The sequence below is a fragment of the Ostrinia nubilalis genome, chromosome 30, assembly GCF_963855985.1.
Source record: "Ostrinia nubilalis chromosome 30, ilOstNubi1.1, whole genome shotgun sequence".
NCBI lineage: Eukaryota > Metazoa > Arthropoda > Insecta > Lepidoptera > Crambidae > Ostrinia > Ostrinia nubilalis.
This window is the reverse complement of record NC_087117.1, coordinates 6,691,492-6,709,282: the sequence shown is the minus strand read 5'-3', so window position 1 is coordinate 6,709,282 and position 17,791 is coordinate 6,691,492. Positions and strand designations below refer to the sequence as shown.

Below are 17,791 nucleotides of genomic sequence, written 5' to 3'. Positions count from 1 at the left end.
ATTTGGGTAAAAACCCGGTTTTTACCCATTATCACCCATTTTGGTGGGTGAAAACAAAAATAGCGTTTTTTTAAAGTGAGAAATGGTATTTGTTGCTAAGGGGGCATTCTAGTGTTACGTAATGCAATCTGGGGGGAGAGGAGGTCTTGAAAAACGTTACAATGCGTTACAGTGGCGGAAGGGCGGTTGGATTTCAAGTTTTTAAGCAGAAGTACTTTGTAGTTGGTGTTGTTATTTGTAACTTTATACCGTAATGTCATCAAAGAGAGAGTTTGGCATCTTTGGCATCCCCCCCCCCCTCCCCCCCTCCATGTCCTTGCCATGATCACAAATTATTGTGTTCCTACTAAATTTCTTCTAAATCGGTTCAACGATTCTTGAAATAACACCATTTTATAAAATAATTGGTCACATCATCATAACGTGATCAATTTTACGATTTGGCCACGATATAAATGCATATTAGTATTAAATTTTACTTATTACTTACTAATCAATAAACTTAAATGAGAAAAATTCAATAAAAATAAAGAAAAGATACCAATTGAAATAATTACAAAATTATTTGTTTTCACCCGGTGTAAACACCCACGGGTGGAATGAAACGGGTTTTTATTGGGTTTTTACCCTCATGTGGGTTTTTACCCGGGTGGAAACCCATCTCTAGCGACGGGCGGCCGCAGTGAGTGTGCGAGCGCGACAGCAACATAATTACACGCGAGCGATAAGGATGGGTAGCTTGGGGTCATTGGACAAAATTCTACGTGCTCACAGACCAGACTAGCAGTGGACGTCTTTTGTCACGATTGCAGTTAAAAGTCGTGTTTCTTGCGCTTCGAATGTGCAGTATACCGGTGGCGAGAGAGGTGTCGAGTTGACTTGAACTTCCTTGGGCATTGCTCGCACTGTGAAGAAAGAACAATCATCATCATCAGACTTTGTCTCCACTGAAGGAGGACGACCCTTTAGAGCAGTGGTTCTTAACCTTTAAGTCCTGAGGGACCATTACTTATACCAAAGGACAATGACCAAAAATGTATGGAGTGTGGTCCAAATGTCCACCACTAATGAGACCTATATTGGCTTATGGTCCATTAAAGGGACCACGGAAGGTTAGACAAACTTCGTGGGTGCACAGTAGATAAACTGTGGTGGGTGTATAGGTAAGGTCATTTTGAGAATAAGAATGTTTTTTTTTAAATCCTATGAAAGCGGAGGTCGATTTCTCGCCCACTGTGCGCCGTTTGCGTTGTGTTGACTCGACTCATCACGTCACATCACTTGTTTCTTACGATGTCTTCGCGGACCACTTGGAATGCCTCCAGGGACCACCGGTTAAGAACCACTGCTTTAGAGGAACATAGCTTAATATACTGTGAAGCAGGGGCGTAGCGCCGCAATGAGACGGGGCCCCCGAAATACAGGGTGTTACGGGATACGGAGCCCCATTGCCAGACTTTTTTGAATAGACAAAGTAGGCATCTGCCTAGGGAAGTTCTTTAATTTTGCATAGACCTTTTTTGATGGGGCCTACAAATTTTGTTGTAGGGCCCGCCCAAAATACGCTATACCACTGCTGTGAAGAAAAAACATTTTTCACAGACTGTGACTACTTTGGTACTTTTTGTTCGTTCATCATCATCATTCTACAAACTTTTATTTGGCCGATATTTTTGTAGGCTTCTAATATACGAGGAATCGGCTGATACCAAGTCTGTGTAATGTGCGCACTTTCATTCGTATTCTGAATATGATATTCATACCTACTGTTTAACAGTCCGACCAAAATATCGGCCGACACTTATCAGGAATTTTGTTTCGTCTCATGGTAAGTCTTACCTGTACAGAAGCAGTTTCGCGGTGGCCCTCGACGTGTTGCACCAGGCATCTTCGGCTGAAGAAAGCCGATGAGCATATGTCGCACACGTACGGACGCTCGCCAGTGTGCTTGCGGCGTTCGTGGTACTGAAGAGGGAATTAAAAAAACAGTTATTAAAACTCAGTAAAACTCATTTATTTCTGTAAGTAGGCTTTAAAAAAGCACTTTTACACGTCCCAGTATTAACCCTACCACTGCTTCGGGACAATAAATGGGCCAGTGCTGAGAAGAAGCAGCGCAAGAAACTCAGGCACTATTGTCAGCCTCTTTTTCAAAGGTTTAGATACAGGTTTTCAAAATACATAGTTATAAATATTTATGCGAGCTAGGCAGTTACGCATCCCAAACATTTTTATCTTTTAAATAAGTAATCATCGACTTTATAGTAGCCCTTTTTCATTAAGGTACTTTTAATATGTGCTTTGAATTTATGAATGGGTAGTTCTACAACAGTTTGTGGTAATTTATTAAATAATTTGTCGGCGCCGGACACAGATGCTGCAAATTATTATTGATGATTAATAGTACCAATCTTAATATTATGTTATCTGTATAAATCTGTAGAGCAGAAGGTTTGTGATTCCTAAACGTAACACCCGACTGATGCGCAGAAAAAGATAACTGTCAATCAGTTTTGTCATGTCAAGTGTGAGCAGGCGGCTGCGAGGTTATCTTTGAAAGCGTGTTGAGTTTGGTGGAACGCATTGAGTTATAATGTACTACCACAGAATAATAATAAGTACTACGTACAGAAGTTTTACTTCGCGAAGGTATTTAAAAAAATGTATGCTCAATGTCATTAACAATATGGTGTAATTTAGCCTGTCTCAAGAGTCAAACACCATTTTGTTGACAAACGTCAGTGATCGGCACTGCGCCGAAGCTATAGGGCTGACTTCGGTAAAATGATGTGACGTGAGGTGCCAAACTGCGGAAAATGGCGGAGGAAATACATGATTTAGCATGAATTATCATGAATAATATTAACTACTTATTTACCTCTCAGTGTCTTGAGGCAACTTAAAAAAGTACATTCTGTGTTTTTATTATTATTTAGGCAGTTAAATACTGCACAGTATTTAGTACACCATTTTCTTTATTTTCTTCCATCATACACAAGAATACGCGTGCGTGAGTCAATGTTCGCTCGTATGTGAGGCCTTGTCAAATAGTATCCTGTAGGTGGGCCATCGTGCGTGTTTTGTTTTTGATGTAAACTCGCGGAGATGAACAGGCCTGGTACTACGTACTAGAGAAGACATGTCAACTAGATTGTTTCTGGCACGCAATGTGGTCCATGGACCGATCTTCAATTAGTATGTGCCCAGCGGTTGCTGTGACAACACGCTTGGGTGCAGTTTTGTTTTTTGAAAATATGCCATCCTATACACGAAAATACTGTTCAAATAACTCCAGAAACATATTAAGTAAAAATCAAGGAATGACTTTTTACCATTAAGTTGTACATTTATGCACTTTAAAACGCTAATTTAATTTTAATTTGTCAATTACAATTCGTGACCGCGGCGGCAGCCATTTTACGAAAATTTCAAAGAATAAAAATCGCAGACTTGACACTGACGCATAAATTAGTATACGAAAGGAAGGTTAAATAAAGCAATAAAAAGATTTTTTTAAATGATAATTAGCAATTTGTATTGCACAAATTACTAATAGTCCCGTCCAGCCCCTCGTGTTAAGCTAAATAAGCTTGGGTTATGAGTGGGCTCACACAATAGTCGTGCGGCATCATGGATCAAACCACGATCGAATCCACAGGAATGTCACAGCTGTTGTTCGTATGCGACTGGTTAGTTAGTAAATCACCCTAATTATTGACACCTAGTTCACGAGATAGGCTATAATTATAATAATTATACAGTGTACACTGGTCACCAGTGTCCGACCCGTTAGGGCACAGTAATAATTATGATCAATTTTATCGACTGATAAAACATTTTATCCCTACCATTAAAAAATTACAGCTATTATAATTTTTTTAGTTTCAATATCGAATTTCATTAATCATGGAAGTACCTATTATTGTTTTTACATGTAATATGATATTAACCACAACAAAGGACATTGTTATCCCGAATTCGTATGTGTAATATATGTTTTGTTGGCGTCCATCATGGAACTGCAAGTCATGGTTTGAGTTACACACCTGAGTCCGGATGGATTCATTTATTTAGCAAAATCTACCGATGTACAGGACCTATAAGTATAAAAGTGAATTCGTTCAACAGCTGAAAAGTAAGCAATACGTTGTCATCAAAAAGTTTACCAAAAGCTCCCATTTAAATATATTAGGAACACTTGAACGTAAAAAAAATGATGCTCCTTTTTAGAGATTTCAATGTTACAAAAAAACTAGAAACCTTTTTTCCATTTTTGGATGCACTAAGTCATTATCTAAAAACTGATAAAATACCTTGGCTTTAAATCAACTAATCTAGGTGCTAGCTACACAGGAGATGCAGCGGTGGAAAGGAGAGGTAAGATAAGATAAGATAAGATAAGATAAGCATTTATTGTTAATTGTGTTGATACAGTGGTGTTACATAAAAGGCACATAATGCTAAAGTACACAATTTATCCATTTCGGACGTACAATATAAATTGTCAAAAACATAATTAATTATTAATTGGATTATTATTTTGCAATGTCAGTTATTATAAAATTATTCATTACATTACATTAAAATATTCATTTAAATTATAAAAAGATTTGTCAAATAACCAGTCTTTGAGCGTTCGTTTAAATTTGATTCCCTCTAATTGTTTTATATTATTTGGCAATCGATTGAATATTTTTATTCCAGTTACGTATGTACTTTTTTCATAAATGTAACTAGAGGGTTTTACAACACACATATTATATTTATGTTGCGAACGTAGATTGTGCTTAGTATCACTTTTTTTACAAAACAAATATTTATGGTCTTTGACAAAAACACATATTTCTAGTATATATATACACGTCACAGTTAAGAATTTATAGTCTTTGAATACATTTCTTAATGATACATATTTATTTATATTATACATAATACGCAGACATTTTTTTTGGAGTATAAAAGTGGACTCAACATTTACAGAGTTACCCCAAAAAATTATGCCATAAGTCAAGAGGGGGTACACATATCCATAGTAAGCGTTTTTCGCAACGTCAATTGATGATATATTTGTCAATATTGAGATAGCATAACAACTACTAGAGATTCTTTTATTAATGGATTCGATATGTGCTTTCCAATTTAAATTTGTATCAACAGTGACTCCCAAAAATCGTGTATCACTAACTTGTTCAATTTTCGTTCCGTTTATATTAACATTAAATTGTAGTGGTTCTTTTTTGTAGTTCTTAAATTCAACAAATTTGGTCTTTCCTAAATTTACTTTCAAATTTATAGATGCTAACCAATTTATAACCCTATTTAGCGTATTGTATATTTCATCAACAAAACCACCATCATCCAATCCCTCCTTAGATATAAATATTGAGGCATCATCAGCATACATGACGCACAGGTGACTGGCTATTAAGGGAAGCTCATTGATATATATCAGAAATAGGAGAGGTCCCAATACACTGCCTTGCGGTACGCCTAGAATTATTTTTTCAAAATTAGACTGCACCTGCTTGATTGTCTTAGTATTTTCATCATATGTGTCTAAGATTGTCGCTTGAAATCTGTTTGTCAGATAAGATTCTAAAAGATTAAGGGCATTCCCTCGTATACCTATATGATTGAGTTGTTTTAATAATATGTCATGTACCACACAGTCAAAGGCTTTAGACAAGTCTAGGAACAATCCAATGCAGGTTTTTTTATTGTCAATATCTGTCCATATTTTCTGTAAAATGTTATATATAGCTATTGTTGTATTTTTTCCTTTTTGGAATCCAAATTGGTTAGTACTTAAGACATTATTTTTATTTAAATATGCTGTTAACCTTTTTGCTATTATCTTCTCGAATAATTTAGAAAAGTTAGGTAATAATGCTATAGGTCTGTAATTTTCGTGTTCGTCCTTTGGTCCTTTTTTGTGGAGAGGTTTTACCAGAGCTTTTTTCAGATCATCTGGAAATATTCCCGTTTCAAACATTAAGTTTATTATATGGGCAAGAGGTTCAGCTATAAAGTCTATACTGGATTTAATTAATGTCATTGGTATTTTGTCGTAACCTGTACTTTTTTTGTTTTTAAACTCTCTTACGATGTTTTTTACTTCAGAGACAGTAACAGGAGTCATAAAAATGCTGTCTAAACTTGAGTTGATTAGAGGTTTGTATGTACAGTTTGATTTAGTCAATTGTTGATTATTTGTATTAATAAAATGGTCATTTAATGATTTGGCTATGTCATATGGATTGTTAATTAATTCATTGTCCTTTTTTATAGTATGTATTGTTTCATTTATTGTATTTATTTTTGTTGTGTTTTGTTTTATTACTTGCCACGTAGCTTTACTTTTATTCTCACTGCGATTTATATATCTATTATTTGTATTTCTTTTTGATTGTCTTGTTACTGATTTCAAGATTTTACAGTATTTTTTATAAATGATTTTTGAGGCTAGACAATTTCTTTTCCTATTCTGTAAATACAATTTTCTTTTATTTTTGCTAGCTACTGATATTCCTTTTGTTTTCCAATTTGGAGATTTATTGTATGTCATTTTTATTTTAGCGATTGGGATACAGAGTTTAAAAACAAGTTCAAATATATCAAAAAAATTTTTGTATGCATAATTTGGATTTACTTCCATATAAACATCTTTGAAATTAAATTGAGATATGTATTTCAAAAATATTTCCAAACACCTATCCGAATATTTATAAATGTACCACGACTTTTCATAGAAGCTTCGATTTGCGGCAATTGTCATTAATTGACATGTATGATCTGACAACCCTACATCCAATACTTCAACTTGGTATTTTTTTATATTAGTAATAATATTGTCTATGCATGTTTGAGAGTGATTAGTAACTCTTGTTGGTGTCTCAATGGTAGCATGCAATTTGTAAGATCTAAACATGTTCAAAAAAGATTCACTTTTTTTATTTTTTTCTAGTATGTTAACGTTGAAGTCGCCCAAAATGAAAATATTTTTGAAATTATTTCTAGTCCTAATAGTTATTTTACGGAGCAAACATTCCATGTTAGTCAAAAAAAGATCCAAATTGCTGTTTGGCGTTCTATAAATGCATATTACTAAGTAGTTAAGACCAGATATTACAGCACCACAACATTCAAAATAAGATTCTACAGACATTTTTGATATCCAATCTATTTCACGGCAGACTATTGCATTTTTTGCGTAAATAGCAACACCACCTCTTTTTTTCCGTTTACGACAGAAGTGAGCAACTTTTTTGTACCCGTTTATTTGGAAAATATCAACTTCCTCTTCTTTTAAGAAAGTCTCACTGAAACAGCATACATCAATGTTTTTTTCTTCTATTAATAATTCAAGTTGGTCTACCTTAGATTTAATACTTTGTGCGTTTAAGTGCAGTAAATTAAAACTCTTTATTTTATTCACGAAAAAAATCTGATTGATTACGATTAATACTAGCTGTTTCTTGGGTATCGGTACTTAATGTTTGATTAAGTTTCATCCGGTTAAATAAGTATGGAATAGTGGGCTGAACTTTGCGAATTACGGTCGAATTATTGGCTATGTCAGTTAGTTTCCTGACTGCTTGCATTTTGTTTGATTGGTATACCATTTGAGTCCTATTTTGAATATATTTTAACCAATTATTTCTATAATCAATACCAAGAATCTCCCTCAACACCAATCTACCTATGCATAACTTATAATTTTGCCATAATAGTTTGTCAAATTGTAAAGGCACGAATTTAGAATGAGCAAATTGTGAACAAATCAGACGGATGGTTTCATTTTGTTGACTTACATTTAAAAATTGATTTCGAAAGATCTCACCAACGAGAACATTTGTGTTAGCGAGAAAGGATAAGTGATAATATAGATGTGATTGAAAACGAAGTGAGTCATTGTCATTTGAGCCCGCTATTATGATAATGTAGTCCAAGTTGGTAAAATCCTTACTTAGGGTGTGGCAAGATAACAGTATTTGGTCTAATTGCGCATTTGGTTTAATTATGGAAGTTACTAAAAATTTACTACCTAATAAACTTTGCAGTATATTACGTATGCCAGCACCGTGTTCGTCGCTTAATATCAATACCTTTCTCTCAACTTCAATCCCTACATGATGAACTTTGCTTGAGTCCCTTGAATCTTCAGTATTTTTTTCTAATTGTCTGGTGTCTCTTGATACATTTCCATCTTTATTTTTCTCCAAAGAAATGCACTTTTCCTCTTCGTTATGTGTCTTGTTCGATTGAAAACAGTGATGACTGCCTGTGTTGTCAGAATTTGTGTAGTTGAGGTTTGTCTTAATTAAGTTTTTCCTTCCTTTCTTGATCGTGTTTTTTTTTGGCGTCGATCGGCATATATAAGTTAACTTATCAGTTTTCTTTTCATAGTTATTTATTTGTTGTTTAAGTGAACTATTTTCGAGCACTAATTTATCTATTTCATTTTCAGCCATTTTTAACGTTGCTTTTAAGCTGTTTATTTTAGCTTTTAGTTCTTCCAACTCTTCTTTAATATCTGGTCCCGGTGGGAATAGTCCCGTAACTTCTACCTCACTTTGTATAGAATTGAGGTACAGCTATTATACGAGTACTCAACCGCTGAGATAGTTAACAATAGTGACAATAAAATAACTGAAAGTCAGAAAGGTTCTGGTCATCATCCCTAGCTTTGTCCCTACCGTGACGAGTGGGAATTTTTCTGATATCTCAAGATGGACTGACTAAAGATAGCCGGAAGTCGCTGGGTGCAGGCCACTATCAACTGGGCGATGTGGAAATCATTGGAGGCGGTCTTTGTTCAGCAGTGGACGTCCAGTAGCTTAAATGATGATGACGATGTTTCCTTACAGTATCCAATTCAATAGGCAGAAACTAAACGTAAACGAAGTGTCGCCTCTGTAATGGTATCATTATCTATAACTCATAATATTTCGTGCGCTGTTGGATGACAGTTTTAAACTAGAGATGGGTCATTTTTTTATCGAATTAGAAAATACCAGTTAACGATTCTCAAGGCGATTATCGATTAGGTACCTACATTAGATTTTAATCGGGAAGATAAATAATTAACGGATTAAGCATCAGTATGAAGCCCATACGCACTTGTAGCACAAGTAACACGATTAGCCACAGTCCCCTCAGTTGTGAATTCGGAATCGCCAGTTGTAATTTTAAAATCGCATCACAGAGTGAAGTACGTAACTAACGCCAAAAAACGGCAGAGCGAAGTGATTTCGAATGTTTCAACTGCCACGTTTTGTCACTTGTCTTAGTCTAAGGGAGGGGCGCTTAGATTACCTACATTACAGGAAACGCACAATATAATAAAAGAAAATAATGTAAGTAGCTGAACATTTTTGCTATTGAGCACCATGTAAAATTATAAATAAAACAATTTAGTCGATTTGTTTATTTTCACAATCGATTCATAATGTCTATGATGAGGCGACCGCAGGAACGTCACTATTCGCGCAATCCTAGCAATGAAGTACGACATTTTCTGGTGCAGATTTTATCGCCATAAATTATGAAACTTGATAGTCATGGATTTGACTGACAGCTGTCCGTCAAATTCCCGCCCCGCACCCCGCACTGCACATATTTTGTTTGCGATGTCTGTTCTATACGTAGTAATATTACTTCAATGGGTGGAACGTTAAATTGTAGGAAAAGTGATTGTCAACCATCCAAGATATTATAGATGACCCACGCTGAACTGTCCCGCCAAACTCAATGACAGGGGGGCGCTACCATCGTTCAACTATATGGTTTCCAAACATGGCAAAAATCTGAACCAGCGATCCGGTATTGACGGTGGCGCCCCACTGTCAATGTCATCGACAGGACAATCCAGTATTTTGGAACTATATCTTTGAAAGCGTGTTGAGTTTGGTGGAACGTTAAATTGTAGGAAAAGTGATTGTCAACCATCCAAGATATTATCTCCTTGCCCGTTAACCCACGCCAATGGAGATTCCACCCCTAGAGTTCCTTCTGATAGAGACCCAGTGCCTTTATCAGAAGTGGGATTCGAAGGGCACTATTCAAAGGAGATAAATCTTTCAGCATGCACACCTACGCTACGCAACTCATCAAGTTTTACATGGAGGATGCTGGCTCAGACATTGAGAGTTGGTGCAGGTTGACGGAAATTATTGTGATTGACGTAAACTGGAAGGGCCTTTGTGAGTGAGTGAGTTGAGGGGGCCGGGCCAAGGGCGCCCGGGCCACCCTGTTGCCGTGGTTGAAGGGGCTGTTTACGCCCGGGCCACGCTGGTGTAATGTTGGTTTCCTGATCGCATGGCTGCATGCCTGGATCAGCAGTAGTAGTGGTGCGGTTTGAGGTAAATGGTTGAAGGAGCCTTGGCTTAAGCCTTGCGCGTCGGGCCATGTTACCTAAACCCCGGTTTCCTGGTCGAAGGGGCCTCACGCCCGGGCCAGCTGTAATGTTTTGGTTTCCTGGTCGGGCTTCGCGCCCGGACCAGCTGTAATGGTTTGGTTTCCTGATCCAGGGTCATCACGCCCTGATCAGCTGTATTTATTGTGATTCTACGATCTGATATTCGCACGCTCTGTAGTCAGGAATGGACGAGCTGTGATAATGAGAAATTGAATGTTTACAGATGGACAAACCCTGGACTAAGCGCACGAGGCCGTGCGATAGTCAGGCTGGCCGTGTCGGCGCCGGACACAGATGCTGCAAATTATTATTGATGATTAATAGTACCAATCTTAATATTATGTTATCTGTATAAATCTGTAGAGCAGAAGGTTTGTGATTCCTAAACGTAACACCCGACTGATGCGCAGAAAAAGATAACTGTCAATCAGTTTTGTCATGTCAAGTGTGAGCAGGCGGCTGCGAGGTTATCTTTGAAAGCGTGTTGAGTTTGGTGGAACGTTAAATTGTAGGAAAAGTGATTGTCAACCATCCAAGATATTATCTCCTTGCCCGTTAACCCACGCCAATGGAGATTCCACCCCTAGAGTTCCTTCTGATAGAGACCCAGTGCCTTTAAATTTAATACATTTCCCCATAAATGAATTCCCAATCTTATGCAGTCTGAAATTTGGAACGGCAAGTTTATTTTTGTTTCTTGTATTAAAGTTATGCAAATCGCTCTTTAAGTAGTAGTAAGTACTTAATAGTAAGCTGAAGCCCAACGGATTAGTAAGCTGAAATGGGAATGGGCAGGGCATATAGTACGCAGAACTGACGGCCGATGGGGCAGCAAGGTTCTGGAATGGAGGCCGCGTACCGGAAAACGCAGCGCAGGACGTCCACCCACAAGGTGGACCGACGACCTCATAAAGGTAGCGGGAAGGCGCTGGATGCCATTGTGGAAACCATTGGGGGAGGCCTATGTTCAGCAGTGGACGTCCTATGGCTGAAATGATGAAGTACTTGTTTGCCTCCTGTTCCTGTCACATAAAAAATAATCGTACCTATCCTATTTCTATTCATTAAAATAACTATGTAACTAAACTAGCGGCCGCCCGCGACTTCGTACGCGTGGATCCCGTTTTATATCCTTTAGTTAGAGGTTGAATTATGCAAAATTAGTGAGCACCTACTTTCTAAAAGGAAACCCCATGCAAAATTTGAGACTCTTATCACTTGTAGTTTCTGAGGTTTCGTGATGAGCGAGTCAGTCAGTGACCTTTCGCTACCGGGAATATTCCCGGGAACGTCACAGGTTCTGTTTAGGTTGACAGGAAAGCAACCTAGAGCTTTCCTGTTCAGAGACAGATTATTGAATTTTGATGAACACTTCGGGCCTTTTTGAAAATCAAACCCAATGAGATCTTAAATAATAAGTTTGGTCTCGGTCGCGCGGGGTGCGGGAAGTTTGATCCGAGCAATCCGAGCGGCATTATTGTAGCGTGCGTGTGCACTCATGGATGATTTAGCGTGTACCGATAACACTCAAACATTAGCGGAAGAATAGTGAGGCGCGTTTTCGTGGATGAAACGATCTTATAGTAATTTTGTCAGCACAGGAGCACATACTCGTCATACATAACATGCAAACAATATTCAAACAGTAATAAAGCTGTCTCTTTCGCTCACCAAAAGCTGGCGCTTGTCCAGAGCGAGAAAGTCGCAGTGTTGGCACGCCACCTTCCGTTCTTTACCGTGGTAGGACATAGCGTGGCGTTTCAGCTGAGATTGTATGAACAATTTGCCACAGTACTGGAAGAATAAGATCAAATTCAAAGTTAAAACTTCAATCAGTAACCAGTTTTTCGATTTATCTTGTTAGTTTACAAAAAAAAATAGTGAGATCACTTATCGTTTCCACCCTGTACTTATACAGTGTGAGTCACGTTAAAGTGTACATATGAAAATAGATGAAACTAGACCTATTTTTATCGACAAAAAAGAGGTCAAAAAATTTTTGAGATTTTTTTTTAATTTTTTATAGAATTTTTTTTCTTCCAATTACTTATTGTAAAGAAAATGTAATAACTTTTAAACTAAGCGGTATATCCTGATAAAATAAAAACAGTAATAATGCTAAATAACAGGCGATACTAAAAAAATACATAAAATACACATAAAATGCCAACAAATAATAAAAAATGATACTTTTTGAAATAAATCTGCTTAAAAATTCGTGTTTTTTTGGCTATTTTATAAATTTCTCCAAAAAATGCCCCTATGACCGGTGGTTTTTATTACTTTGTATTATTTTTTATCGTATTATCTTTATAAAACCAAAAATCGCATGTCTCTATCCCTATCACAACATTTGCTATGATCGTTTGAACAAAGGCCTGCCACAACATTATTCTCCGCTACAGGTAGAGACAATTTTAATTTTAACTAAAATGCTTATTTTACTTCGAAATCTTTTGTTTTTATTTGAAATCTAACTTGTCTTTATCAAAATTACAAATGTAGAGCCATTTTCAGTTTTGTTGTTAACGAAGCGTTGAATGGCGCGCCCGGAGAGGCTTAGTTCAAACGATCATTGCAAACGTTGTGATAGGGATAGAGACATGCGATTTTTCGTTTTACGAAGGTAATACGATAGAGAATAATACAAAGTAATAAAAACTACCGGTTATAGGGACATTTTTTGGAGAAATTTATCAAATAACCAAAAAACACGAATTTTTAAGCGGATTTTTTTTCAAAAAGTATAATTTTTTTATTATTTGTTGACCTTTTTTGTGTATTTTATGTATTTTTTTAGTATTGCCTGTTATTTAGCATTATTACTGTTTTTATTTTATCAGGATATACCGCTTAGTTTAAAAGTTATTACGTTTTCTTTACAATAAGTAATTGGAAGAAAAAAAAATCTATAAAAAATTTAAAAAAAATCTCAAAAATTTTTTGACCTCTTTTTTGTCGATAAAAATAGGTCTAGTTTCATCTATTTTCATATGTACACTTTAACGTGACTCACACTGTATAAGAAAAAGAAGAACACGAAATATACAAGTTAATGGGAAAAATAAGTATTACATATTAAAATAATATACAAGTTAAGGTAATTTTTGCATTTACCTCGCATAAAACTTTCCCTCTAATATGGTTATGTACATGAACTCTAAAACTGCCCCACGTACTCAGAGTTATTTTACAAATTTTACACTTCATAGGACCTTTTGGGTCACCTTCCATCAGCTCCATATACATTTCTCTAATTTTTTTTCTCGGTAACTTTTTCTGATCGCCATCTTGAACTGAATTCCCGCCATTTTCTTCATCTGTCAATCTATCACATTGGATTTCTATTTCGATTTCTGCAAATCCGGAATTATCTTCGTAATCGCTATCGGAATCTTGGTTTAAATCTTCTTGTTTTAAATTTGAATTGATTTCAGTAGTGTCTGGTTCATTATTTTCGACTTTTATAAGCGAATTATTGGCTAAATTCTGTTGTACTAGTTTTTTGTGGGCGTCGTGACTTTGGTTTCTTAGAGAAAAGGCGGAGTTGACCAGTTCGGTACAGTCGCCACAAATTTTCTGAGGGTAGCCATCGTTTGGTTCTATCTGCAACAAATATTAATATGTGTGTACCTACATAACTACACTGACTGACATAGCCCGCAATCGCTAAAATCAAGTGGCAGTGGGCGGGGCACATAGGTCGTAGAGCTGATGGCCGCTGGGGCTGGAAAATTCTTGAGTGGCGACCACGAGCCGAAAGAAGGCAGGCCTCCTACTCGCTGGACCGACGATCTGTGGGTCTAGACAAAGTGCAAATTATAATCGCAAACCAGTCGAAAAGTGGTCGAAAAGCCCCTTTTTTGTATAGAGTTTTGACGGATTCGATTTTCGATTCGATCAAAAAGTGCGTCTTGTCTAAGGGGGCTGGTTAGTGGCGGCGTAGCATGGGTTGGCACCGGAAGAGCAACAAAGAATGAGCGAGCGAGATGTCACTATCTGCAACCCTGTGTGATAAAAAGAGATGTGTAATGCCGTCACCGTCACGTCAATAGAACCATTTTTGCAAAAGATTTGACAGACAGTGACACTAAGAGGCACAAAGAAAATTTCAATTCATTGTTTTTTATAAAAATTTCGGAAAATCCTGTTTATTTTTGTAAAAATTGTATTCTAATATAATGGTGACCGGTTCCGTCCTTGATTGTGATGTACACCAAAGGAATAATCCTGCAAAATATTCATTTCACAGGTAAATTTATTGAAATCGACACCTCCAAACTTTAGCTTTATTTTTGTGAATGCGCTTAGAATTTTAAGCACTAAGTGTGATAATTATGTTCTTTAAACATTAATTTAAGTTGTAAGCAAAGATTTCATGCTCATAATCCAGAATTTATGAATATTTTGTGTAAAGAAATAATTTTCGTTTTACACTAGGGTTGTACCACAATCGATAAATATATTTTCTGCGCTGTTTATCACAGTCACTGCTGATTATGTAGGTACATAAATGGCGTTTGTATGTGAATATAGAAAAGTATTATTTTGTAATTACCTGTTAGTTAATAAACTAAACTAAATATTACATACTAAATATAATAATAAATATGTTCATGCACACAGATGTTTGTACTGTGCGGGAATCGAACCCGCTACCTCCGGAATAGTAGTCCGTTTCGAACCACTACACTATACGGCCAACAACGATTATTACATCGTTAGAATCCTATTTTCTTACGTTATCGTCAGAATTATCATTTTTTAATTATTGTTTTACTCCTACTAATATTATAAATGCGAAAGTTTGTATGGATGTCTTGATGTTTGTAACTCTCACTCTTTCAAATAAATAAGTTGAATAATTTTAATCTTCTGAGTTTTGTTTTTATTTTCTTAGGCCACTCTCCCAATTCCCATATACCTACAATCCCATTCCATCCTATTCTATTTATATTATTACTGTTAGGTGTTAAGTAATATTTAATCGATATCGATATTCATGTGAAAAGTGACGACATACATCACTGACATGCACACATATTTATTTTTACACACACATATGACATCTCATTTTTGGTTTCGTTTGACAGCTCGTGATTGTTGCTCTATTCCGAAGGAATATTAACTTTATGGTATTAGAACGAATAAGCTATAATATCATTTATGATAGATACCAATGGCACGGATTTTGATGAAACTTTACAGTATCATTGTTTATAACCCAGAATAAGTCTTTAAATAAAATAAAAAAAAGCTATAATTTATGACGATATGTGATACAAAATTTTCCACCGGTGAAGCTGCGGACAAAAGCTAGTTTACCTTAAAAACAAAATTAAGTAACATTTTGAGGTTATGTTTATAACAACGGAGTATAGTAATATCCCTCACCTTCAAACCAGTTGTTAACATAAGCACAGTCGAATACCTCTCACTTTGTTTATAATCAACAAATATTGGGCTCAAATTCAAATCACTTAGACACAATCTACAAACATCAAGCGACATTTTTAACTTTTCTATTTGATTGTTGATTGCAATAAAATTGTGTTTTTGGAAAGTCGGGTATAGCTCGTATAGCTCATCTGTCAGATGAAATGACAACTTATTTTTTTATTGTGCTATACGGCTTTGGGTTCAACCTTTTAAGCCAAGTTGGACGAAGGAAACGGCTGACATAAAAAAAAATATAAACTCAAATCATTTATTGTTTTCAAATTAAATGAAATATTTAAACAAAAATTAAAAAAAAAAACTGAAATTTATAAATAAGCCAGAACTTTTCTAAGATTATTATAAATATTTTCAGAGTCATTTACCTAATAAAATATATCAAAAGGCGTCATAGTTTCGACGTATTGATATTCAACGTACTATTTTCGCAAAAAAACTTTCTAAAACTTATCATTATTGTCATTTAATACCTTACTTAGGCCTTTTTAAAGCGTTTTCACACGTCCCATCCGGCATTTAACCCTATCACTGCTTCGGGCAGCACTTTTATGACTTACATAATGTCTGACATCCTTGACCTACTTTTTTTTTTTCCTATTATGGCATGCACGGCTTGTGCATCAGCCACGACGAGGTAAGGTAAAGGTAGGGAAACGTATAGGAAAATAATTAATGGAGAACGGAAAAAAAAAGGTTGCAAAGGATCAGGAAAGTAAAGGAGAGAACAAAATATTATTTGCATAATAATTAAATCTTAATGTTATTATTATTCATATACAGGGTGTTAGGTAAATGGGTATATGAGCCGACACTAGCCCATGTTAACATGGTCATATAAATGGTATGGTGAAGTCAGAAAATTGATATCTTAATTTTAATTATTTTAATTTTCATGCAAATCGGATTTTATAAAATTTATTTTGTATGGAAATTAAAAAAAAAATGATGATATCAAATTTCTGACTTCACCATACCATTTATATGACCATGTTAACATGGGCTAGTGTCGGCTCATAATATGAGTATATTATATTATGGGTATATTATACCCATTTACCTAACACCCTGTATACAGATAGGGTATTATAGATATCAATATTAACATGCATATTTAGGAGGCAGGCTATGGAAGTTGGGAATGGTACTCGTAAGGATATAAGGGATTCGATGAAAGAGGATCGGTCATGTAATGGACAAATGAAAAACAGATGATTTAAGTCACCTGTGCCAGTACCACACTCACACAAATCAGAATTCACAATTTTAAGTCTAAAAAGATGCGTAGGTATACAGGCATGGCCAATTCTCATACGTATAATATTAGAGGTAGAAACCTTTCCCAGTCTCATTTTAAAAAAACATGGTTTTATAGGAATGGTTGGTTGAATGATCTTGTACCATTTTCCTTTGGTTGCACTAGTGTGCGCCCAATCCAATTCCCATGATTCACGCAAGTAGGACTTAGGGAGGGACAAAAGGTCATGGCAGTAATTTTTATAACTAATCATATCACCATTCACAACAGCTTCATTGGCAAGTTTATCAGCCTTTTCATTACCGAAAATATGGCTATGACGACCTACATTTTGTGGACTTCTAGACTAATAAGTAATCTGTGGACGTCATTTAGGTACCTACGTAAAGCCGGGTCTTCAGCGCGTGTTTTGCCACCAACAAAAACATGTCAACATTCAACAAAATTGTCTACAAAAACAATACTAGGTATCTACTACTGGGCCCCGTAGCTGACGTACGCTGTTTTGACCAATCGTATCGCAGAATCGAAGAAGCACGTCTGGATTGGAGACGTTAAAAATTACCGTAATCGGGGCTCTGTTTATGATGCCCCAGTGTTTACTCGTGTGCTGTCGTTCAAGTGTAATTTTCATTTAAAAACGTTCGTTCACCTACCATTAG

General features: G+C 36.0%; 1 protein-coding gene and 1 long non-coding RNA gene across 2 annotated transcripts; one reads left to right on the top strand and one right to left on the bottom strand.

The window, feature by feature from the left end:
- Positions 1 to 672: 672 nt before the first annotated feature.
- On the bottom strand, positions 673 to 15,980 carry LOC135085983 (zinc finger and BTB domain-containing protein 24-like). Its single transcript, XM_063980770.1, has 5 exons — positions 15,812 to 15,980; positions 13,535 to 14,023; positions 12,089 to 12,211; positions 1,840 to 1,965; positions 673 to 905 (listed from the first exon to the last, which is right to left on the bottom strand). Exons 1-5 carry the CDS (start codon positions 15,926 to 15,928, stop codon positions 813 to 815), a joined length of 948 nt encoding a protein of 315 aa, XP_063836840.1. The 5' UTR covers positions 15,929 to 15,980; the 3' UTR covers positions 673 to 812.
- Positions 14,036 to 15,288, top strand: LOC135085996 (uncharacterized). The gene is made up of 2 exons (XR_010260252.1): positions 14,036 to 14,669; positions 15,044 to 15,288. It is a non-coding gene; the product is annotated as an uncharacterized LOC135085996 (long non-coding RNA).
- Positions 15,981 to 17,791: the final 1,811 nt, after the last annotated feature.

Coding starts and splice junctions, on each gene's coding strand:
- LOC135085983 (XM_063980770.1), bottom strand. CDS start 15,928: ATGTCGCTTGATGTTTGTAGATTGTGTCTAAGTGATTTGAATTTGAGC. Junction 12,212..13,534: donor GAGGGAAAGTTTTATGCGAG/GTAAATGCAAAA, acceptor TTATTCTTCCAG/TACTGTGGCAAATTGTTCAT. Junction 906..1,839: donor GCGAAACTGCTTCTGTACAG/GTAAGACTTACC, acceptor CTTTCTTCACAG/TGCGAGCAATGCCCAAGGAA.